Here is a 25,273-nt window from a genome sequence, read left to right as displayed (position 1 = left end):
CGCTGAAAACCGACAATATATTAAAAACATGCAGTATGTTTTCAAGCATTCTCTCTCTCTCTCTCTCTCTCTCTCTCACACACACACACACAGAATGAAAATCCTTTTTATTCTGTTGTGTTTCCAATTACCCTGATTACTTCAGTTTACACCCTAAACAACAACAAAATAAAGAACTTTTTTTCAATCACTTCTTGAAAGTGCAGAAGGAGACATTCTGATTCTTGGAGATATCAATGTTTTTTTTCCTACAAACATGGATAAATCTGCTTTATCTAAAAAGAATGCAGAGAGTGTTTTTGATCATTTGAAATGGTCTTTCATGCTTACAAGACTGAAGAAGATGAATTGTGGCTCCAACTTCTTTTACATGGTTATAGAGTATTTATAAACAACAAGAAGCCAAGATCATAGTAAATGAATATTTATGACAAAAATGTACTCATATAAGGAAAGAGACAGGAGAAGCCTGTCCCCTTTCTCCTTCCTTATTTCCACTGGCAAAGAAGGTATGTCAAGAAAACAAAATTTTGGAATTAAATTAGAAACTCAGGAACTGAAATAATACACTGCTGATATTGTACTTACAACCAAAAGACTCTTTAAAACTGATAACAGAATACATATAGCAATATGTTTCAATATCAGAATATTGGCTCAATAAGGGCAAATATTGACATGGAACAACTGAAGAAGAAAAGCAATATTTGTACCAAATAACAGGATTTAATCCCAATGCTAAAAAAGTGAAATACCTGGGAAATTACTTGAAAAAATTAATAAAGACCTATTTAAAAATAACTATTCATGTATTTGGAAAAAATAATATAATGGTAGATTTTTTAAGATGGAAAAAGATAAAACTGACTCCCATATGAACTGCACAAATACCTTTGCTTTGTTTTTAATAATGTTATTAAAAATTTTAATAACAATAGTAAAAGAAAATACAAACTAAACTCAAAGAGAAGAGAAAATAAAGGAAAAAGAGAATAAAATGTGTACAGAAAGAAAAAGAAAATAAAAGAAAGGGAAAAAATATTTTAAAAAGTAACTTCCGATCTTCATCACAAGTACAAACGTAACAATTCATCACCCCTTATAAAGTTACATATAAGTATCTCTTCTTCCTATAACCTATTCCTTATCCACATGCAAACCCATAAATCATTAACATTTCAGTCCTAGTGTCAGCAAAAAGTCCATAAAGGGATCCCAGATTTATGCAAATATGTCTTATTTTAACCTTGGTCAAACAAACCAACTTTGTACTCCTTTCTTTTGCTTATAACAATCTTAATCTTTAGTTCATTTAGATGCTGTCATAAGATTTGATCTCCATTCAATTTTTCTTTTTCCCATCTCAAAAGTTTGTTCAACTCTTTAACCAACTTCTTTTGTAAGTCCAGTAAACAATCCCTATCTGGGTCAATCTCTTGGCTTGTCATTTGTATTTCCACTTTTTGTTTTCTGTCTTATAATCCATATTTTTTTTATTTTTCAATATTTCTCCAATTCTTTATGTTCTGATATTTCTATATCAGACAAAATTTGTTTCATCTCTTTATCCTGTAAATCTTCCAAAACGTTCTCTTTCACATCAGTGATTTCTTCTTTAATATCTTTTGAACATCATCTATTCATAGAAACAGCCATTATTACTGACACTGAAGCTGCTATTTTTTGACTCCGTTCCTCAAAGATCTCCTGAAATATTTCAAATGCCATAACTTTTACTGTCATTTTACAAGTTCCAGTGCTGAACAACAACAAGAGACAGTGTTCAATTTCTGAAATCATAAAGTCTCAAATTACTGTTTTGACTTAGGATAGACTAAGCAAATTAGTTTCCACAAAGTTGCTGTTTATTTGTATAATTATTTTCAAAATCTTATAGCAAAAGTCTTAATATTCCATTATCCAAGTTAGACTGGTTGCTTAATTCATTTATAACTTTCTTAAATCAAATTCTTATTTAGATTTTTGCCATTTATTTCTAATTCTTCAGGTTCTTACACTTATTTTTTCTTTTGTTCAAGAATGAAGGCAGACTCACCAGGTGGCTTTTCATACTTGTTGTTTTGAAGATTTCTAATATCCTTAAGGTAGTTAAATAGATAATTTACAAAAGTGATTAGAAAGTGAAGTTAGCAAACTCACAGAGAATGTGATGGTTCCCTTCATATCCCAACACTCAAACCTGCAGGAAACCACTGTCCTGCGGCCTCCTTGCAAGAAGCTGCCATTCAGAGCACAAATGGATGGTCTTCCATCCTCTCCTTGTCCAGAGGGGTTCCGTGGGACTGGTCTACTCACACCTCCTTTGGTCTTGGATAGCCGTGGTCATCCATGCTAGTTTGCCATTCCTCACCCAGAAGTGCCCATGAACTGCACAAATTCCTTTGGACTGGTAGAAACATAAATAAATAGCTTACAAGAGATTATGTAATGATAAAGAGTATATTAAATGTTTGGGATAAATATAGAAAAGAATCAGTCCAGATTTATCACCTTTTGCCTCATTATTGAACATTTATTTTCATGAAGAGGAAAGCACAATGAAATTTGCTCCCTGAAGAGACAACAAATCATATAGTCTGCAAGATCTGATCATTAATAAGACAAAGATAAAATCTTTTAAGGCTCTTTCTTCAGAATAGTCAGAACCACCCGACTGGATTTAATATCTTGAAGAAAGCAATATAGCTTTAAAAGTAGTACAAAAGTACTACTTTTAAAGCTATACAAAAGTACTTTAAAAGGGGGGGGGAGAAATAAGTAGTACAAAAGTACTTTAAAAGTAGTATAAAAGTAGTACATCAAGTGTGGGGATGGCTAGCCCCATAGAGGGCTGCTGTCTTCAGCCCCAGATCCATCATCTTCTTGGACTTTCTCCTTCTTTTTTAGTAATGTTTTGTTTAAATTTTTATGTTTTATGTATTTATATATATTTATGGTTTTAATGTTTTGTGTGAGCCGCCCAGAGTTCTCCATTGGGGGCAGATGGGTGGGGAGAAATTTAATAAATAAATAAATAAAAACAAGGCAGAATAGTTAGAGATTTGACTGAATTTGAAGACATTGTAATGGAAAATGCAGAGCATTTGCTGGGCCTTATTTAGAAATTGTTGGTGAAATATAACTCAGAAATTGAACAAGTTAAAGACCGTATAATCAAATGGATGCAGAATTGAAGTACAATAATTGATATGCAACAAGGAATTTCAGTGAAGAAAAACATGAAATTCACATGGAATATTATACTTAATAATTAAGAAGACACTGCGTTTGCTTCACAGGAAAAGTCCTTGGAGCTGGAGCTTTTGGGAAGGTGGTTGAAGCCACAGCTTTTGGACTGGGAAAGGAAGATTCTGTCTTGAAAGTGGCAGTGAAAATGCTGAAATGTAAGTACCAGATCAGAAAGGCTCCTGTGAACGAGAATGGCTGAAAGACTGCTTTCTTTTTTCTATCCATTGTCTCTTCTCTTTGCCCCTATTTATTTCCTTTTTTAAAATTTATGTTTACTAAGACTTTTCTTATGATAAAAGACAAACCAAAAGAAAAAAAAAAGAGCAGTGCAAGAAAAAAGAAAACTAAAGTTAAGAAATATAGAAGTGACTTTGACTTTCTTTTCAACAGATACTTACATTCTTATTGTCCTTCCTCCTTCTTAAATATTTTATAAATCTCCTCACCCCCTTGTTTAGTCCACATCTTTCTTAATCTTCCAATCCATAAATCAACAATTCATTTTTTTCTTCTTTCAACAATAAGTCCATATAAGGTTTCCAGTCTTTCAAAAAAGTTTGCTTGTTCTCTGACCAAATAGGTCAGTTTTGCCATTTCTGCAAGTTCTGACATTTTTACAATCCATTCCTCCATTGTGGGAATTTCATTATTCTTCCATTGTTTGGTCCTACCTATTTCAGTGACTCAGAGAGGGCCACAGAAGGGAATCTGGGAATTATGTATCCCTGTTGTAAGGTATGCAGATGCCCAAGGTAAGTCTTTCCCAACCATTACTGTTGCAGAAATGGGCTCCTACACTGGCCCAAGTTTGGACTAGATCCATTCCAACCCTTCCACTGGATGATTCTAACTTGGTGCCTTCCCATTACCTGGTGTTTTCGTTTCAGGTATCATGTCCATTTCCTATATCCTGCTCCCATATTTGACTTCAAATTAATGGTTCTCATATTGGGTTTCAGCAACAGCACATACAGATGAGCAAGAAGCTCTTATGTCTGAGCTGAAGATCATGAGCCATTTGGGTCATCATGGGAATATTGTCAATCTTCTAGGAGCATGTACCCATGGAGGTAACTATTCTTCCCATCATTTCCTTTCTGGTTCACAGAAATATTGTCTTCTTTCTTTTCAGTAACTTGTTGAATCATAGGTTTCCACATGAAGATGACAATCACCACTTGATTAAATAATTATTTGAAAATGTCAAATCCCCATCAAGCTATAAAGGCCACCAATGGTTTAATTCAGGAATTTAAAACATCTGGCATACTAGAAGTTGAGCTCAACTTGAGAGATACTTTATTTTTATATTCTCCTTCAGAGCAATCTGTCTTGAATGAATAAGAACAAACTGAAAAGTAACACCACTTTCACTTTATGATCTCTGCTCACAGTGCTTTTCAAAGCCATTTTCTTTTCCTCTTTTTTCCAGTTCTTTATCTATCACTCAGCCCCTAAAAACCAACCACTCAGGCAATAGAACTGTGTGATGCTAAATTCACTGGCCCAATTTCCAAACACTTTGCTACATCTAATCTTAAATGGTACAGCTGAACAAGAACTGCAAGACATGATTGCATAGCCTATGGGGCGGCGGGGGGTGTCAAAGTACATATTTCACATTAACAATTTGTCTCACCCAATTTTTTTAAAACTCAGAACAGTCTAAGTTACTAGCCTGATTGAAGAAACAGCATGAGGTAGTGCTACTTAACCCTTTATTTTCTAAAATGCTCCAAATGTTTCAATCTATGCTTCTCTATGTGTCCCCTAACTCACCCCCCACCAAAAGTACGAGCATAAGTGATTTGAGGATGTGCAGGAGATGAAGTAAAAGGGGGAAGTACTATTTGCCTATTGTTTGTTTCCTCAAATTTGCAGATGGTCCTCTGTTACAAAGTTCTAGTGCAATGTCAACCTTGGCAACTTTAAGATGTGTGGACTTCAACTCCCAGAATTCCCCAGCCAGCCATGTACTAAGTAGAGGGTAGGAGTAGCTGACCCATAGGTCACTTCCAACGCTGTGATTCTTCCATAGGGCAGGGTCTAGGAACAGGACTTCACTGATCAATACTGCTATTTAGCAGAAAAAAGAATGTACTTTCTGGTGATGTTTCTTTTCTGTTTTCTAGGCCCTGTCCTTGTAATTACTGAGTATTGTCCATATGGGGACTTGCTGAATTTCTTGAGAAAAAAAGCCGAGAATCTCATAATCCAGGATTTAGCCTTGGAATCTACTCTTGATAGCATGATGGCTGATTACAAAAATATCTACCTTGGAAAAAAATACGTCCAAAGAAGGTAATAAGTTAGTCATCTGTGACCCCTACTTATATGGGGTGTAAAACTGTGATGTTAACACAACTGGCATTTAATGGCAGAGTATTTGTTAAGCGTGCAAAAAAAAAAAATTAAGCAATTATTGTATTGCAATCTCTAGTAGAGACTCCAATTCTATTTTAAGACATATATGGGTAACCTGAGATCCAGGGCCACATGTAAGCCCAAATCCCTGTTTTGTAGACTCTGGAGATCATTCCAACCGTAACTGACAAAAATCACCTAAACAGTTCCCCAACATTTTAAGGCAAGACACACACAGAAATTCGAGCCTAAAGTTGGCTATGTACAACTTTTTACTCTGAAAGTAAAGGGAAAAAATTCCTTTATTTACTCCAGGGAAGTCAGGGAGAAACTCCTGCCTCGTCCCTGTGTGTGGAACAGCTCTACCCACTTCCCCAACACAGCTTCTAGAATCAAACCAAAGTGTATTGACTATTTGGCAGGAAAGATCTGGTCTTGAAGCAGATAGAAACAATTAATGTTTTTTCCTCTTCTGATCTCTTTCATTCAGCGATAGTGGACTAGGATGCCAAGGTGCTGACAGCTATCTGGAAATGAAATCAGTCGCAGCATCAGTGCCTATGCCAGCACAAGGTAACATTCAAGGATCATTGCCAAGAGAAATGGAAAGACACACCAAAAAGGGATATGTCTGTTCTAGAAATTTAGCACCATTACCAATACTTTGGCTAGATTGCTGTTTGTTTATTATTATGCATTTTTCTCGACGGAGAACTCAGTGCAACCCGGCCCTCTTATCTTCATAATGGGTATGTAAGGTAAGCTTAACTGGCTGAGAGCTGTGTTTCTGTGCCACGGTGTAATCTAAATTAACAAACATGAGGTTCAGATGTACCCCAGATGTTCCTGATTATCAAATAGTTCTTCCTGCCAATGGCCCCACTGTCTCCCAATCTTCCCAGCATCTTCCTGTTGATGCTACCAATCTTTCCTCCTGCCTGCCCTCTGATTTCCCCAGAGTCTTCTGGCTACTTCTGCCAAACTTCCTGCCAGCTTGTCTCCTGTCTTCAGTTCTAAAAAATTGTATGTTTTGTTTTATTCAGCATGGAATGACAAAAGATTACATGTAATTCAGAAAAATGTGAATATTCTGGATTGAACAGCTTAATAGCATCCCTGTCTCAGTCACAGTGAATTTTGCAGCTGAGGGCAAAACTTCCTAGTCTAGATCTTGAAAATGTCATGCACTCAAAAATATTCTGATTATCAAATAGTTCTTTGCAGAACGTAAGGATCTGAGCTTGACAAGAGTTAAAACCCCATATTTTTAATATATGAAATTCAGCAAAATATACATTTTTTAAAATCTGGAAATAAAGCTTAAGTGATTAAGTTAAACACTAATTTTATTACAAATTTAGTAATATTAGTTCACTTAACACCACCCTCTGCACAAGGTCTGATATGCTAGGGATCTGTTCTGATTTGACCCAAAGTCCAAACTCAATGAGCAGATGGATCATTTGAGTAAGGATGGACTTTTCTAATGTGCCCTGTCCCTAATTAAAAATCCTCTGCAGAACTTGGCTTCAGGTGAGTCAAGTGGGAGCACTGCAGGCTAGAAACAACAGAGTTGTCTTTCTTTCTTTTTTTAATAGTATACTGTGGGGCTTGCATGTGTTTGCCTTTGGAGGAAGGTGAATCGGATGCAGGGATAGACAATCATGTCCCCGGTTGCCACTTTTTGGATTGGTATCAAGATTGTGGAAGCTGGAAAGCCAGAAACGTGTTTATTTGCTGTTTTGGCACTCACCGCCTCATTGTTACCCAGACACGGTTTCTGAATAGTTCGGTTTCTGTGTGGTGGTAGTCTCTCTTGCCAGGGATCTTTTGAAATAAGTTCCTTCAGTTTGCCTATCTAACTTTCCATTCCTTTTTTTCTTCCTATTTCTTCCCTTCCTTTCGCAGTATATAATTTTCCAATCTTTTCTGTTGTTTAATCATTTATCAATTGAACTAGGTTTTACTTACTCATTCTCCCTCATTGATCCTTCTCGCAAATATTTTGTTAATTAGCATCTACATAAGCTGTCAATATTATGGTTCTGTGCGTCTATCTTCTTCCTGCTTTTTTGCCTTATAAGCAGTGTTCCCTCACAGTAGAAGATTTTTATACAGCCGCTCCTGCTGGTGGCCCATTCATTGTGGTCTTTGGCCAAGGACCCTTATTACTGGAATAGCAAGCACTGGATAAATATGTCCCATCTGGAGAACTCCAGAGCATTACATTTGTCTCCCAGACCATGCCAATCTGGCTGTTCTCTGTTTGGAACACTAAAAACAGCCTCCCATTCTGAATGATTTACTTCTGGAAACGTTTCAGGCCAGCCAGCTCAGTGTGGTCCAGGAAAAACGGAACATTTCATCTCTGGGATGGATGGGACATTTAATACATAATTACTATCTATAATTGTTGTCCTTAAATATTCCCAGTACTGCACATGGACACAGAATAATGCAGGAGATATAGATATCGCCATAGGTAAAACTTGCTCTGTGGTGTAATGTGGTTTGTACAGCTATACTTCAATTCCTCAATTACAGACACGACACAGATTTCAGTGTGTGCAGGGTCTGTGCATCAGATTCATAGCTCTCACACCCCTATCAGAAGAGCCAAATCTCAAGATGATTTTTCTGTATGCTGCGAGGGTGGGGGAGGGTTGTGTGGGGTATTTTATATGCTCCCCTTTTTCTTTTTCTTTTCTTTTGTAATATTTATAGAGTACACCATTCATTCAGACTTTGCTTGGTTCCTCAAGTTTCTTATAGGGTCAGCATGTTTTAGGGAGTCTGCATGTGTGCCTGAAAAAAACATTATGGCTACTTTATATGCTGTATTAACTTTAATGAGAGGTTTTCTTAAAGAAGCTGCAACTTTTTTTTCCAGGCTTATGCGGAACAAAATGAAAAATGACAAGCTGCTTTAATGAAGATAGTTCACACAAAATTGAAAGCACTTTTTCCAAATTCTATTTGAAGCATGCATAGCTTTACCATTTTCAGTTGGAAGTCATCTTGCATGCAAACCATTGTTCATGAATTGCATCTGTATCACTTGCCGCTTTTGTCACTTATATACTTTAATCATCATTTATAAGGGTGAACTTCACAATTAAAGCTGTTTGGGTGTATACATTTTTGGCTCAAAACTCCTTTCCAAATACAAAGCAGTCCTTTATATGTGAAGTCCATAGATAAGCAAAACCTATATAGGTAGGCCAGTTATGGATGAGCAAAGAGAACATAACAACTAAATCTCCTTCTGCTCAATAATTTCCAGTTCATTCTTGCAAGTGCCCACTGAAACGTAACTCCATTAGTTTCTTGGGAATTACTTACATTTAGTCTCTAGGTGGGGAGCCTTTGTTATCACAGGTAATTTCAGATTCAGAAGATTTCACCTCTCTTGAGTTTTATACTTTTTGACCTTTATTATTTTAATGTCTTACTGCTAAGTGTCATTCATGCAGTTTCCCTACCCTGCAAAGGCATACCTGTGTTGATCTCCATGAACTTTCTCCCAATCCAGGAAGAAGTTCGATTTCAGCTCAAGGAACAGAAGATTCACATTCTCTCGACCTCTTTGACTTGCTGCAGTTCTCTAACCAAGTGGCCCAGGGAATGACTTTCCTGGCTTCAAAAAATGTGAGGACCCTCTGCTGAGAATGCATCACATCATCCTAAAAAGAGCTGAAGCCCAAGTTTGATTTCCTGTATTAACTTTCTACCAGGAAGGAATTTTGTTGTTGTTGTTGCACAGAACAATATGCAACCCTATTGGCTGGTAGTGCCGCAATTCCTGAAATGATACATGTACAGTATATTCTAAGAATTTGTTCTTAGAGAGTTGTACTTGGAAGCATCCTTTTGGATTACACTAGCATCTTTAAGGCACAACTCTGCATGGCTTTTGATAACAGTGGGGGGGGGGGGGATGTAAGTGAGCAGACAATCCTGTTAAGGATAATATGAACACTGTTTTACCATTTGTGCCTCTCTTTTCTAACCAGCACAAATGGAAAAACATTTTGATTGATTGAGAAAATGTATATGCTTGCCCATCTAACATACAAACTCTGGACAGCTATTTGAATAATATGTGTTTGTTTAGAGGCTGACTCTGTAGGAAGCAGGGGGCAAACTAACATAAACTTTAGCTTTAGCAACCCCCACCCTTTCCAGCAGTAGAAACTGAAAGTGACAGTTGAGGGTTTCTGACCCTCATCTTATAAATCATAGTGACAAGAGCACTCTCTTTGGTTCTCTGTTACAGCAAAAGTTGTCCAAAAAAATTATATTCAACATGGAATCTAATGACTGAGACAGAGACTCTATAAAATAATAGTTCTTTCCCACTCTACCTATTCAGAGTTTGTACGAGTGTTGTGTGGCTGAATGGGACACTGCCTATGTGGCACCCTAATAGATCTCTCAACCTTTAAATAATGAATCCACTGAGGGAGGGAAAACTGCAAAGAAACATTTATAAGAAAGGAAAGAACCACCAAGTGTATCTGTATTTTGATCTTTTAATGCCCATCTCCATTTCAGAGAGAAAAATCAACTGGAGACCGTTCACAAAAATATCTTAAAAATAATTAATTCAAATATAGACATCATCCACATATAAAAATAGTGTAATTAAGAGCAGCAGCATAAAAAATTCAAACTCAGAACAGCAAAGTGACAGAAAACTTCAAATAAATAACCAGTCATCTGGCTGTCCTCCACGAAATAGATAGCTTTAGCCAAACTCAGTGCAAACATCCACAGATGGTTAAATCTTTTGTGGATATATTGGCACAGTGAGTTGATTTTCTGTACAAGATGTCCCAAATGGTACTTTTTCCCATCTGCTTTTCCTATGTAAGTCTTCAGAATTACTATAGCTTAAAGGTGGCATTCAAGGCCATAGTAAAGGGCCTCCCATTATTCTAGATTCTATTAATTCCAGTGGCCCAAACCACATAGAAGCACTCGTAGGTACCATGCTGAAGACTTTTGACTGGACTTGCACTGCTAAAAACCAGGCTAAATCTGCCATGCCACTAATCAAGCTGTGGCCATAGGTTGAAGCAAAAGTCAAGAAGAGCAAGAAAATCTAATTTACTCCTTTCTTTCTCTCTTTCTTGAATCCAGTGCATTCATCGAGATTTGGCAGCACGGAACGTGCTAGTGGCTGATGGACTAGTGGCCAAGATCTGTGACTTCGGCCTGGCCAGAGACATTATGAATGATACTAATTATGTTGTCAAAGGCAATGTAAGTAATTGGAATGAATCTATGGGTTCCATCAAGCTGTGTCAAGCGGTAGTTTTACCTCGCTGTGAAATGTCTGTACTGACTGATAGCAGCTGTCTAAGCATCCTTCCCAGATGTACCTGGAAATCTCAGGGATCATCTGCATGCCAGGGATGTGCTCTAATGTTTAGCCTCTAAAGAGTCCTGGTGGAGAATGCTAAGCATAAGGGCTTCCTCCTCTCTGAGTTTGGACCATATCATTCCAGGCTCGCCTGCCAGTGAAATGGATGGCGCCGGAGAGCATCTTTGAATGTGTCTACACAATACAGAGCGATGTGTGGTCTTATGGCATCCTTCTCTGGGAGATATTCTCCCTAGGTAAGGGAAGATCCAATTTTTTGCCTGCCTCTTTGTGGAAAGCCTTTGTCAAAAATGCAAAGCCTTTGGTTTCGTGCCTGTGCATCCACATCACGATGCATAAATATCACTTACACACTTGCATTGTACATAGGGATGCCAACATGCGAGAGCAGTTTTTGCACCATGACATTACTGTATGTGTGTCATCATTTTAATGCAGTCTTGGGTTGCTGCAGACATGTGGAAGGGGACACTTCATTTTGAGGACTTGAGAAAAGTTTTCAGGAATGAAAGGTTTTTATAGCGCTCCTTCAAAATTTTCAGTCGCCTTAAACCAGGTAGGTATTTCCCATTGGTGGTGGGTTTCAATAGGCAAAATTTCATCCCTTAAACCTCAGTCGAAAAATTAGATATTTTTACTCTGAAAAACAATTAGAAACTTTCATCTCCGTACACTAGACATGACCCTTGCAAACCCCAAGCAGGATGGGATGAAGAAATGTAGCTCCTAGGCTACATTTACCTACTTACCACAGGCTGTTTGAGAGCAAAATAGAAGGAAACAGATACCTCTGTTTCCTCCTATTTCGCTCTCAAACAGCCTGTGAAGAATGACCGAGGTGAAGCTGGCTCCTAAGAAATTTTAACTAGGTCTGTCTGAAAGCACACTAGAACAGCAGGGTCCTTTCTCTAATTCAAGCATTACCTGTTTTCTTGTGTTTATAGGAAGAAGTCCCTATCCTGGCATGAAAGTGAATAGCAAGTTTTATAGCCTTGTAAAAGAAGGATATCATATGGGGAGGCCAGATTTTGCTCCCGATGATATGTAAGTAAAAGGACCACAGCTCCAGGTGCTGTTTGTTTGTTTGTTTGTTTGTTTGTTTGTTCGTTCATTCATTCATTCATTCATTCATTCATTCATTCATTCATTCATTCTTTTAAAAGAACGGAGGGAACCTTGATATCCTTCAAGATACTGCCCAGAGTGCTTGTAACATCTGCTTCAGTTAGTCAGCCCAGCACATCTTTTCACAGATTCTTCTAGTCACATGGAAATAATTTGTGCACAATTGAATTCCATTCATTTCACATATAATGTGTGGGAGAGAATCTGAAAATGATCTAACCGGGGCTGATTAGAGGGGATTCCCCCTTTCCTTAGCAGCCGTCAGTTCAGAAAGGTTGTTTATTTATTTGTTTTTATTGCTTTTTAATTAATAACAAGAAAAAGGAAAAAAAAGCAAAACACAATGATAGTAATGATGGAGATACATATATTGCCAAAGGGGGGAAAAAACATTAAAAGTGCTTTACCAAAAAAAGTGAAAAAAGAGAGAAAGGTTGATATTAATGCTGCAGAAAAGATCCACAGCCATCTTGGGTAGTTGTCTTGACAGCACAATGGTACACATCTACTCAGAAGTTCAGTCCATTGAATTTAATGGGGTATATCTCAGGAAATCAATCTGGAAAATAGAAACTTTACGATACCTACCAGTAAGCCACTCCATGTGTGACAGAAAACATTTTAAAGGCTCTTTAATGTAAAGATGATTTCCTTGAGTAGAACTCAACTCCTGCTGATGTCCATATATTTAGCATTTTCACTATATGGAAGAGGATGCTTTTTTTTAACTTCCACATCTAACCTGCAAACTTTGAGTTTCCTGCTAGTCCCCAGTCCAAATATCAATCAGGTCCAACCCTGCTTAGCTTTTTGAGATCAGCTAGGTGTTGTAATGCTTTACTATTTGAGAAATAGTGTGCAAGACGAGTATAATTTAAAGAAATGCATTACAGTAAAAAATCCATAAAAACCATATAGCCTTTCATTACTACATATGTGGCAGACTTGAGTCCTATCTACATAAACCTGGGCTATAGCAAGATTATTTGTTTCATTACTAAGAGAAAATATAATTACTCTCATAATTAATTGATTGTATCAATAATACTTGGTAGCTATTGATGTGAAAATGGAGCTAATTAATTTCCTGTTAGTGTACTTCTATATTTTGTTTCCTTTCTAAAACCAAAGCAATCAGGAGTCTATGCGGAGGGAGGATTCTTTATTATCAGACATTATACAAGTGTTGTGGCATTCCAAAGTATGCTCTAAAGGTTTTTTTTTAAAAAAAAAAATCAAGACTAAAGGACATTGCAGGAGGGGGATCCCCAATCCTTTGAGGCCAGAAGGCATTTCTGGAAAGCATATTTGGGCTGATATGATGGGCCTGAGCCAGTGATGACCCAGGTAACAGAAGGCAAATTTGTGAGAATGTGACTCCCAACCTCCCAGAATGTAGTCTATCATCTATGGGGAGGGTTTCTGGGCAGGTGGACACATTTCTAAGCTAAGCACTAGTCTATAGCCCCACCTTGCCTTTATTTGTAGGAATTCCTCTGGGCTACAGACAGTACACAGAAGTCTGTTGCTTTACTTTACAGCTTGCTAATTTCCCATTCATTCATTCATTCATGATTAAAACATTCTTTTAAAAAAAAAATCCCAGATGGGTCATGGAGTTGAACCATGCCAACGGAGGTATAAGATGGCACAATGGTGTCCAGGGGTTGGGGATCAAAGATGCAGATTCTCAGCCAGAATTATAGGCCAGTGACTGTCCAATCTGTTGTCACAGATCGTCATGCAAGTTGTTTCTAAAAAGATTTACCTTCCCCGCCCACCACCCATGTCTCCAATACAGGTACAACATAATGACGGCATGCTGGGAATTGGAGCCCACTCAGCGGCCTACCTTCAGTCAAATCTGCACCTTAATTCAGAAACAGCTGGATGCCATTAAGGAGCAGGTGAATGATTTATTATAAAAAATCCAAAAACAAGAAGCTGGTTCAAAGTCTGTTCTGTCTCATCTTTTGATTTTGTTATAAAAGCATTTATGGGAAATTGCCCCCATAAACACATCCTTGGAGACGGATCATTTTTCATCTCCCTGCATTAAATTATTATTTGGCCTCATTCAAGGCTCAGAATTAACTATAGAAACAATAGTAGTCATTCGGTTATCCACAAGTATATTTCAGAGCGTACCTGGGCAAGCAGCTGAGCTTGATTCAAGGGGTGCAGAACCTCAAGGCTTTGCATGGCTTGGCAGGAGCTGCATTCCCAAAATGAGTGGGGCCAGGATCTCCATTTGGGGAGGGAGGTTGCCAGGGTTCTTAAGGGTCAAAACTGTGTCTTCAACTCAGCAAGCCTTCAAACACTGCTGCTTCCTGGAGAACAAAAAAAGACCATATATGTTGATCCTACCCATTCTTGAAAGGTGCTGGTGAGCTGTATGTTTTGCACCTTTGCCCCCCCGCAACCCGGGGATGTCAGGTGGATGGCACTTTGGGAAGAAAGTCCATCTGCTAGCCAAAAGACTCACAGCAGCTTTTCACTGAGATGAGGCAGGAAACTTTCTGTATGCAAGATATAGTGGGGAGCAATGAATTGGGGAAAAAAAACCTAAAACCTTACACTGCCCTGCATATACACACCCGAACACAGTCACTCGTATGCATGGTAAAATGAAAAGGAGACAAAGGGACGTACGCAATGGCTTGGGTACTCTATGTAGATAAATATATAAATAATGCAACATTGTCCTCAAGGCCAGAGTAAATTAATCTTAATTAAAGTTTAAATTTAATTTACATTTTTCAAGATAACAACAGATTTCAGACTCTGAAGTATGTTTGTATTTCTCCCCCTCCACCCCTCTCCTCTCCTCCTCTTTATGAAGGATTATACAAACTTGCCCTGCCCCAGAGAGGAGGAGGACAGCGGATGTGAGCCTGCCAGCTACTTCGAAGAATCCTGTGAGTCAGGAGATGTGGAGCAACCTCTTCTTAACAGCAACAATTACCAATTTTGTTAGGGGTTTGTGTGCTGGGCCTTTTTGATGATTAAATACCAACTAAGATTAGACTTGGATTTCATGCAACTCCATCCCTTCTTGAGGCTTTTGAATCAGAAAACAACATTCATACGTAAGTCACAGACTGGGGTCGTGCCCTGCACCAAGAGCAGATTTCCAAATGCTCCATTTTACCTGATTCTAACTATTGGCAGGAGGGCTTTATCACTGTTGTTAGTTTAAGTAGGGTATATAGGAATCATCACATCAAATTTGCAGAATGTGAGAGATTGCTATGCGCCAGTCGCAGATAACAAGGCTTAAAAAGGCAGATGGACTTATTTTCTTTTCTCTGCACACCTTCTACGCGCTATCAAACCTATAAAATATAATATGTGAAAGGGAAAAGAATCAGACCAACAACTTTTGGAACTATATGGGGGGGTTTGCAGGGCAAGGACAGGAAGAGAAAGAAGTAGAGGCATTCCCATTGTGACCTGCCATTCCACAGTCACTTCTTATAGCTACATCCTGACCTTCTGAAGTGGGCAGGCTACATCCTGACCTTCTGAAGAGCCACAGCAGATAACCAAGTCGAAAGGGGACATCATTGGAAGAGGTGGGGGGCCTTTGGCAGGAGGAGGAGGAGGAGGATGGTTATGGGAAGTCCCCTCGAGGCAAGCTGCTCTCATTCTCATCCTTGAAACAACCTCCAAACCTGGAAAAATAGCTCAAATTCTATCATTTTGCCACTCTTTTGGCATGAGTGCTGGGATGGGCCAAGAGTTGTCCACCCATCTTAGAGAGGAAAAATGCTGGACTTGTAAGGAAAAAAATAAGTCTAATTCTCCTCAAGTTAAAAAGAAAAGCTTCAAGAAGTAGCAACTCCATTTTTCTCCCATTTGGCATGACCATTTCAAAACATACAAATTACTTGGCATTAATTGTTTTGCTATTTGAATATTCTTACTGAAAGAAGGGAATATAAGCCACTCACTGTCCCTCTGTATTGGACTGGCATAAAAATCCCAATAAATAAATAAAATACTGTGATTTTCAATAGTAAAAACCAGTCTGTTAGCTAAAATTTAGATATACGTTCACTTGTTACTAATGAATACTTTACAATACAATCTTACATATTCTATTCTGAATTAAGGACTATCAAATTAAATCAAACTTACTCCCACATTGATTTAAATGATTGTTGCATTTAAATATTACTGTTTTTTCAATGTTTATGTATTAGATGGGATTAAAGAATAAGTGCAAATTACTTTGGGTCAGATCTTTTTGACCCTGGAAGATAAAAACTATCTGAATTAGTTTGGTTGGGGATGGGGATGAATATCAAAACATGCAGGATAGTTAGCTTACCTTAAACAGAAGTAAATGTAACTTCTTCAGAAATGAAGACTTGTCCCTATGCCTACTAAGAACATTTTGTTTTGACCGATGTTACAAAGACAAAAGAAGGTATTACCTACCTACCCTCTCCAACTTGATCTAGGCTGGAGTTACCTCCTTTCATTCTTGACTTCAAACTTTATTTCAGAAATGAATTATAAGGTAAACGGAAATGGAAGGAGATAGAATAAAGTTCAATTACTCTGTTTTGGCTGTGGCTTTGTCTTTTGTAGTTTCCAGCCCTTACAAGAGTTTATTTTTTTTCGCAAGTTAGCAGTCCTTCTTAGTTAAAAAGTAGCCATTGTTTCCAACCCTGTTGTACAGGAATAGAATACCAAGAATTGGATGAAAAAGTAGAACTAATTTTGTTAATCTTTCTAATCTGATCAACTTTTTGGGATTACTCATACCTGCTATGCAGAAAACCACTAGCCATTACTACTTGCTCTATTGAATGAATCATGTGCAATGCCAGAGACGTGAACTTATATTCTTGAGCCCAAGGCAAGGACTTATTATTCAGTATAGGGTGTACTGTTCCTCACTATACCATTATTACCCAATTCTTCACTCTTCTCTTGCCTAGCCTAAACAATAGCAATGATGTGCAGGAAGACTTGTAAATATAATTGGCCCTCTGCTGGCAAGCAAGCAGAAAGTAACAAGAAGGAAGACAAGAAAGAGTAGCAGAAGCTGAAAATAGATACAACTATGTCTGCAACAATAGGGGGCAATGAGTCTTAAAAGTTAAATCAAAAAATGAGATTGGAAGTATTGATGCAGCTCAGATCATCTGAGCAACCTCTAAATAACACCAGAATAAAAATCTGGAAAATTCTGAAATTAAGCTATTATATATATGCATTAAGCTCTAGAATAATTGACAAAATGGAAACTCCAGAGGGAAGGTAGTCTCTTGATGGACAGCTTATCTGATAGGGAGATGTTCAGCCTGTGCTCATTTTGGGTGTGGTCCACTTCTAAAGAATATCTACATGAACTCCAGGAGTTCTTTTGGAGTCCCAACTGGCCCTAATGCCACTCAGTCTTTCCACCACTTGGTGTAAGGAAATGCTGTTCCTTCAGATGCTACTGAACTTGAGTAATGTGAATGCAGAAGAATAGAGAGTAGGGGTGCCAGAAGTTGTAGCTCAGTGAACTCTGGAAAGCCCCAGACTCCCCACCCTTGAGTTAAGGGGATCCACCTACACTCTATCTTCACATTAGGTTATTGTAATATACTAGTCAGGAGGCAGCCCTTGGAATCTTAATTGAAACCTGAGTTACACAATACAGCTGCTAAGTTATGAATTGGAGGTGGTCATGAGGACCTTCGCACCAATTCAAAGAGCTAACAAACTGCCAGTCCATTTCTGAATACCATTGAACATACTAGTGCTTGTTTTTGAAGAACTCAGTGATACCTGAAGCAGCTTGTGTGGTAAAATTCTAATATTGTTTCAGTCAGGCTTTCTAGCCTGTTTTATATATATATATATATATATATATATAGAGAGAGAGAGAGAGAGAGAGAGAGAGAGAGAGAGAGAGAGAGCGCTTTTATTATTCTGCAGGATTTTATCACTCTATCATTCTTTCTTGCTCTATGATTTATTAAACTATTTTTTCTAATTTGATCTGCCCTTTGCATTACTGAGAAAAAGCACATAGTTATACAGTATTTTGTAAACTCAAGAGAGTAAGCAACATAATACTGCAATGTAAGACTACTGATGTTAGGTATTTTTTCCAAGCTATTTTTATAGAAAATAAGTGATTTTAAAAATGTCCTACTAGAGGACAAATGGGCAATCTGTATGGGACATTTAACATGTATTTGTTCTGTAGCATGCATTACGCATAGTGCAACTGAAACACTGTGGTAATTGTGCACAATGCAGCTCATATGCACAAGTTGCCAGGATAGATGCTTTACTGTCTTTTAACTGCACTACTATTGAGTAGGGCTGTGCAAAGCATTTGAAAGACGGTTTTTGCAATGCACAGAAGCACATAACGAAGCACCACTTTCTGGAACTGTTCAAGCAGCAAAATTGTTTACGAGGTTCATGAAGCTGTTTCTGTTTCTTTATCTGTGTAACAAGAAGTTCTCCTGCACTGCAAAACACCTCTTTCAGACAGTTAGCACAGCCCTATTTGTTTTCCACAGTGATTACTTTAAACTCACACTGGAGCCAAACAGTCCAAAGAAGAGGACTGTAATGATTTGCCCACTGTTTTACAGTCATTCATTTTTACACAGGTTTAATGTAAAAGATTACTAGCTTTGCTAAGCAGCCACCTCTGAAGCTCACGCAAATGAAAGAGAATATTCATGATACTTAGCCACAACTGACTTATGCAGTTAAATTACAAAATTCTTTGGTAGACTTGATAGGCAACATGTTTTTTACTACACAAAAATCCAGCTGATACAGATTTACTAGTGTTCAGTTGTTGCCAGGTCATTATTAAAAAAAAACAAAAACTGCTGTTTTAAGCATCTTAATGTCATACATACATAAATGTGAATTTATTTGTAATTCAGCTGTCATGAAAAATAAATCAATTTGACTAAGTAACTTGCAGTCCTTTTTTAAAACTTTTGATTTATTCTTTTTTCTCTATGTAAAATATGACTTTATGAGGCTGTTTTTTACAAATTCCTAATAGTAAACCTCAGATGGTTATATTAATTACAGCAGTAAGTGATTAAGTTCATTAAGAAACAAAACCAGCAACCTAAGTGAACTCTTGTATAACCTGAGCACCGCTTAATATGGCTGCTAAGGCCTGACTTTTTCCCAGGCACTGTGGCGGCGAGGGGCAGGGAGAGCACCTGGCATTTGTAGTTTTGTGATGGGACTGTTACGATGCTTAGTATGAAAGGGTTTTTATTTTTTTGTATTATTTGTTTACCTGTTAGCCACCAGAGTTACATTATATAAATGGGTGATCATACAGATCCTTTAAATAAATAATCAAACAATGCTATCTCCTGAGGACAACATGATGACTGACTATGACAGTATGAACTCATACAGGTCAGTTTTATAACACTGGATTAGTGGAATATGTAGTGGTTTCCAAATGTCCCTGAAAGGTGAGTGCTACGCTGCATGCCTAACAATTTTAGCCACAGAAATAATCATTATTCTATCCTGAAATAAAGGCATTATTCTATCCTGAATGTTGAAGCACTAATATTGCCCTCTGTCCTGACCGAGCAGTGAGAAGAGAAATAGTTCAGTACTACGAGAGTGGAATTATCAATAGCTAAAATTCAGAAAATGGTTTCTTTACTTTAGAATGCTCTTTAAATTAATAATGCTATTTTAGATAGACACAATAAAACAAAACTTGAGAGTAAAAGCATATTTAATTTTTTGAATGGGAGACAAAATAGAAGCATAAGCGGTATGTTTATCCTGTGAAACTGGTTCTGCAAATTATTTGTGGAGTGTATTACTCTGTCATAGTAAATGAGATCTGCAAAATCTAATTGAATATTAAAATAGATACATATTCTGCTGCTTTTCATTCTTCGTAACATCTAAATGAGCTCAGCTTATAAGGGAACAAAAACATGCATTTGTCCTGGTTCTAATTACCCAATCATTAAGTGTTTAACATAATGAGAATGATTTAAATTCAGCAGCAATGGATTCTGTGGTTTTTTTCAAAGAAAATATTAACACTGTTTCAACACATCTAAAATGAATCTTAACCCAATGCAAACATCTCATAAAGACATGCTTCCACCATATGGATTGTAACTCCACCATTTAGCAACCAGAATGAGGTGTATTTTCCAGTGCCTTTCAAAATCTGAAGCTACAAAATAAGGAACACTCACTTGTCCAAATAGTTTTACTCTCCAACACTGGAAGAGATAATTTATTAAAGTTTACCACTGACTTAAAAACTGTATTTCATAAATTAGCATTTTAAACAGCAAATCATAAGTTTTGCTCAGAAATTTAAGAAGTTTCTTTTTCGTTGTTTTTACAGCACAGTACACACTAGAACCCTTCACAGAAGAGAGTTTTAAATCCACACCACAAATCTGAAGAAAACATAGTGGATATATTCCCTCGGTCAGGGAATGTTTCCCCACATTTCAGTGGAAGCAGAAATCTATTTTTTACTTTTTAGATTTATGGATGGCCAAGAATGAACACAAATCAGTGAACAATGTAGAGGTTACACATCATGGCTCAACACATTACACAGGAGGAACAATGCTATCTCCTGAGGACATATGATAACTGACTATGACAGTATGAACTCATACAGGTCAGTTTTATAACACTGGAATAGTGGAGTATGTAGTGGTTTCCAAATGGCCCCGAAAGGTGAGTGCTACGTTGCATGCCTAACAATTTTAGCCATAGAAATAATTAGAAAAAGCGTATCTTATTAGATTGTATTCATGGAACCCAACCATAGTTGCACAAATATTCTTTAGTAGCATCTGTTGTCACAGGAATAGACAATTAAGCCCATTAACTGGATTATAAAGTAAAGTGCCTGAACATCCTCACCTGACCATTAGCCCAGATCCTTTATCCAAAACATATAAACCCCTGAAGAACCTTTGAAATAACCATGCTTAGGCAGGGCAACGATACTCTTAGCAGCTTGTAACTTAATACACAGGCCGGTCTAGATTTCAACCACTAAATAATGTGTGGTTTTCTCAGGTTGACATAGAACAAGCTGAAGAAGCAGATAAACTCTCAACCCTCCAATACCAAGTCAAAGTTCAAGTCTTTTCAGAACAGAATCTTAAAAATCTGGGTTCCAAATATTCTTCAATCTATAATGGCCACTTCAGAATATTGGAGCAGTCATACATGTTTTATGGTCTTTTTTTCACTTTTATGCATTTCCAGCAATGTGCACACTTAAAAAAAAAAAGTGATGATCTGCATATGTATTTCCTTTCTCTTGTCTGCTATAAAAAATTCTTCTGAGCAATTATCCTGGGTCGTTTATGGGTTTACCCAGCCTCTTGAAAAGAGAAACTTGCTCTTCACAGCAACCTGTCTACAGATTAAAAGCCCAATCAATTTCATGACTCTTAGCTCTACATAGTCCTGTGCTGGACTGGAACTTTCTGTGACAAACTGCTTAGCTCTTATGTATGACTGGAAGATAATCACCTCACAATACATTACACAACACCATCCTCCTCTTGAATCTCATCTTCATCCATTTCTGTCTTGATCTGGGCAACACCAAGACGATATAGATTGTCCCGGATTACAACCTCACCAGGTTGGCAGCTTTGAACAATTTCATGAATTTGCCTGTTCACAACTTCACGACTGGAGAGGAAATCTATCAAACGATTGTACAGATAATAGTGGGTTGCACTGTCAAACATTATAGGTCTCTGGCAGACATTATTGGTTTTGCTGTCATTGATGGCTGTAATGATAGCACCATAGGGCTCCAGTTCCCGGCAAAGAGAGAGGGAACGGTGTCGAGCCATTGGGTCACTTTGAGTGTTCTGCTCTGTCCCAGTGTGAACGACACGGCGAGATGCTGATTTAGTGATTGGATGCTCAACAGAATGTTCATCAGTGGTCGTATCCACATTGTAGTGCCTGTCAAGGAGTTCTGGGCAAGACACATACTGATGGGAAAAAAAAAAAGCAAGACAAAAGTGATGTATCCATTAGAAAATACTTTGTATTTATTGTCTTCAGACTTGGCTTAGCAATAAGAAAAAGTATGAACAAGATTCAAAATAATCCAATAGACAGCACAACAAATTTGAACCCAAGTTCAAAACCTGTTTGGCTGAAGGCTCTTTGGATAACCTGTATATGCTCACACCAAGTGTACTTATATAAAATTGGAATAGTAACTGACCACTCCTACAGGAGGATATATTGAGTATGAACCAAGCAGTCAAGAACAAACGATAATGATATAAATACACATCCTGAACATTTTAATTAAATGTGTTTTTTTTTAACTTGGACTTATATTTATATAGCTTTTTCTAAAGTGCACTGCAAAAGAAAGGGACAGTGAATCCCAATTTTACAGAGAAGAAGGCACTGTAATGACCATCCCTGAAAATATTCCTTCATGATTAGTTATTAGGGAAAACATAGCAGCTTGTCTTTCCCATTCTTACCAATATATTAAATTTTGAGGATCAATACAGGTCCATTCCACCTGGTGTTCAGGAAAGGTGACATGTTTTCCACTGCTTGGCCAATTTAAAAAATGGACTTTAAAGGGAGACAATAGATAAAACCTTTCCTTATTCCGATGTGTTCTAAATAAATCTAATAATCATCTAATTTTCAGAGAATATCATTTAGAGAATTATTATCAAAGTAATCAACAGATCATGATTTTATCAAAGAAACAGAAAAACCATGTATGATAACTGACAGATGCTATCCCAGCCACCCATATTCTTAGAATCTCTTGATAAAACAAGGTATCAGTAGTGATCTTAATCTTTAAAGCAATGTATGGCAACAAACCCTTAAAGGCTCCATAGGGTCAGAGAAGCAACCCTGGTTTCTTCCCCACATCTGAGCAGTCAAGTCAGGGTAGCAGATATCTGCACACAATGCTACAGAAGTGGCCAAGTCTACTACATAGACTGGTGGCCAGTGACGTGAGGAAGCTAGTAGATCCACATGGTCTCGGGGACTTTCCCCTCTGACAATGTATTTTGAACCACATACAACCTGGAAAGAAAAATGGTCATGAAAGATTATGGAACAATGAAAGAACCTGAGGACTAGACAAACCATCACTCAGTTTCTGAAGATAATCCTGATAATTTACGCTTGTATTCAAACTTTAGAACACTCAATATATTTTTCATCACATACAGGCTTGTTCCCTTACACCCTGGGAAAACAATACTACTTACACAACTTTCAAATAATATTTTTCTAAGGAAACATCAAATTATATCAAAACACTATCAATATCAGGTAGGGATATAGTAGAAGAAGAAAAAGAACAAGAAAGGATGATGTTAACCACAGTAAGGGAGCCATCGCAAATCTCCCCGGTTCCCTGGGACCCCCAGGTCTGATCACATAGCCAGGTCTTGAGGGAATTTCAGAATGTTAACAGAGATGGAGCTAACTTCCAGGGGGAGAAGATTCCACAAGGCAGGCGCCAATTATTACATCTCCCCTACAAGGTTTTCTTAATGTTTTGATTCTTTAAAAAACAAAAAAACTCACTGAGCAATTATCTGGCAACAGCTTTTTATTTTTCTTGCAGCCTCCATTAGGCACAAACCCAAGGAAGCAACTAGTGTTCTTCCTGATATATGCAATCGTAGCAGCATTAGCAACGTATGTGTGAAGCAAGCATGCATTACTACCTGCAAAATAAATCACAGCACAACACTTGTGAACCCACCCATCCATCCCCATGAACTCTTACTTCCCCACAGCAAAGTTTTTATAAAAATACCACAATGACTGTGACAGAATGGCAGTTATGCAGCCATGATCAGCTTTCTATCTGGCTGTGTGCACAATTCCATTTTTCCACTCAATACTTTTTTCTAGAGATCACCCCATCCAGTCTAAACCAACAACAGCAGTAACATGATTGGCCCCTGCTGCTGCACTGGCAAGACTGGAAAAAGTCACATCACAAGTCACAAAACTACAGCCCAACTCAGGACCAAGGAACAGCTGGAAGACAAGCCTCTTCAAACATTGTTTCATGCTCCAAACAGAACAGTGGGTTTGGATTCATGCTTTCAATAAAACTTCTAAAATACATGGCTTTTCTTCCACTCTTGGAAGACTCAAAGTGGCCATTTTCAGATTAAATCTTTATGCACATCCTTACACATTAGTATCATTTTTTCATCCACCTCACCTGATGTGGACACACTTTGTAGATTTTCCCTCCTGTTAGGAATGCTGGAGGCTGACTGATTTGTGTTCCATTCTGTACAAAATCATAAAGAGCCAGAAGAGAAAGACAGAGCTGCTCCTAAGAAACACAAAAACAGAGAGCAGAGTTGTTGTTTTTTAAGTCTTAGATTATAAATAGCCAGCACTTTGCAGAGGTCAAGGAGGACAGAGACGGACAATTTAGGAAGACAAAATGTGGCACAACTACAGTTCATCTAGCAGAGGTAAATAATCAGTGCCACACAGCCCTTATTTTGTGGCCTCAGAATACCCCCCAAAATTGGATAGCTTTAAGGTGAAATACACTTCATTATTACCAATCATTTGTAAAGTTAAAATCATTTAATTTTACAGATTTAAAGAACATATAAAGAGGGGCATTAAAATACACAGGAACTGAATAGAAAGAAGGCAAGAAAGCAGTGCTTCCTTCAAAAGTGAAACATGGCTATGTGCTTGTAGAAAATCATTATTACCTTGGACTCCCCCTCCTCCCAAGGAATGCTGCACTGTGTCAAGAAATTCTGTAGCTCTTCCTCACTGTAGGAACCAATCTGTTCCATTTTACAAATTTCATCCTGAATCAGCCTCACTAGAACACTTGCATTACCTGAAAAGCAAGATACAGTTTTCAATAGTTGCACTCACAAAGGTCAGCATCATTTCCACAAGTGAGGAAATAGCCTTTATTCCATGCCTGAAGGCCACAGCTATGCCACTTTCATCAATCAGAATTCACAGAAATAAAACCATGACAAATGTAAACATCAGAAGCTGCTATCGTGAGCATGAAAGTGTTGCTTTAAAATCTTCCCTACATTGATGTTCCATAGGAAAACCATTACATACTTATCCTTATGCTGCCCA

At 37.7% G+C, this 25,273-nt stretch overlaps 2 protein-coding genes across 4 annotated transcripts in view; one reads left to right on the top strand and one right to left on the bottom strand.

Annotated features, from left to right (window-relative positions):
* The window catches only part of CSF1R (colony stimulating factor 1 receptor), a 49,250-nt gene extending 30,167 nt beyond the window's left edge, over positions 1-19,083 (top strand). Inside the window, exons 12-21 of the mRNA XM_007431168.3 lie at positions 3,300-3,404; positions 4,209-4,319; positions 5,382-5,550; positions 6,104-6,186; positions 9,146-9,261; positions 10,756-10,878; positions 11,124-11,235; positions 11,944-12,043; positions 13,926-14,031; positions 14,967-19,083. Coding sequence (XP_007431230.1) covers positions 3,300-3,404; positions 4,209-4,319; positions 5,382-5,550; positions 6,104-6,186; positions 9,146-9,261; positions 10,756-10,878; positions 11,124-11,235; positions 11,944-12,043; positions 13,926-14,031; positions 14,967-15,101 — 1,160 coding nt within the window. The 3' untranslated portion in view covers positions 15,102-19,083. The remainder of the gene's footprint in view (positions 1-3,299; positions 3,405-4,208; positions 4,320-5,381; positions 5,551-6,103; positions 6,187-9,145; positions 9,262-10,755; positions 10,879-11,123; positions 11,236-11,943; positions 12,044-13,925; positions 14,032-14,966) is intronic.
* Positions 19,084-20,352: 1,269 nt separating this feature from the next.
* The window catches only part of HMGXB3 (HMG-box containing 3), a 29,295-nt gene continuing 24,374 nt past the window's right edge, over positions 20,353-25,273 (bottom strand). For all 3 annotated transcript variants that reach the window (XM_007431165.4, XM_025168522.2, XM_007431166.4), the window contains 4 exons: positions 24,883-25,016; positions 24,369-24,485; positions 22,997-23,206; positions 20,353-22,128 (listed from right to left, as the gene is read on the bottom strand). In XM_007431165.4, coding sequence (XP_007431227.2) covers positions 21,664-22,128; positions 22,997-23,206; positions 24,369-24,485; positions 24,883-25,016 — 926 coding nt within the window. In that variant the 3' untranslated portion in view covers positions 20,353-21,663. The remainder of the gene's footprint in view (positions 22,129-22,996; positions 23,207-24,368; positions 24,486-24,882; positions 25,017-25,273) is intronic.

Source organism: Python bivittatus, unplaced genomic scaffold (genome assembly GCF_059951505.1).
Source record: "Python bivittatus isolate LINGU-HERP-01145 unplaced genomic scaffold, Pbiv_v1 ctg000080_np1212, whole genome shotgun sequence".
NCBI classification, from domain to species: Eukaryota; Metazoa; Chordata; class Lepidosauria; order Squamata; family Pythonidae; genus Python; species Python bivittatus.
This window is presented reverse-complemented; position numbering and strand designations above follow the sequence as displayed.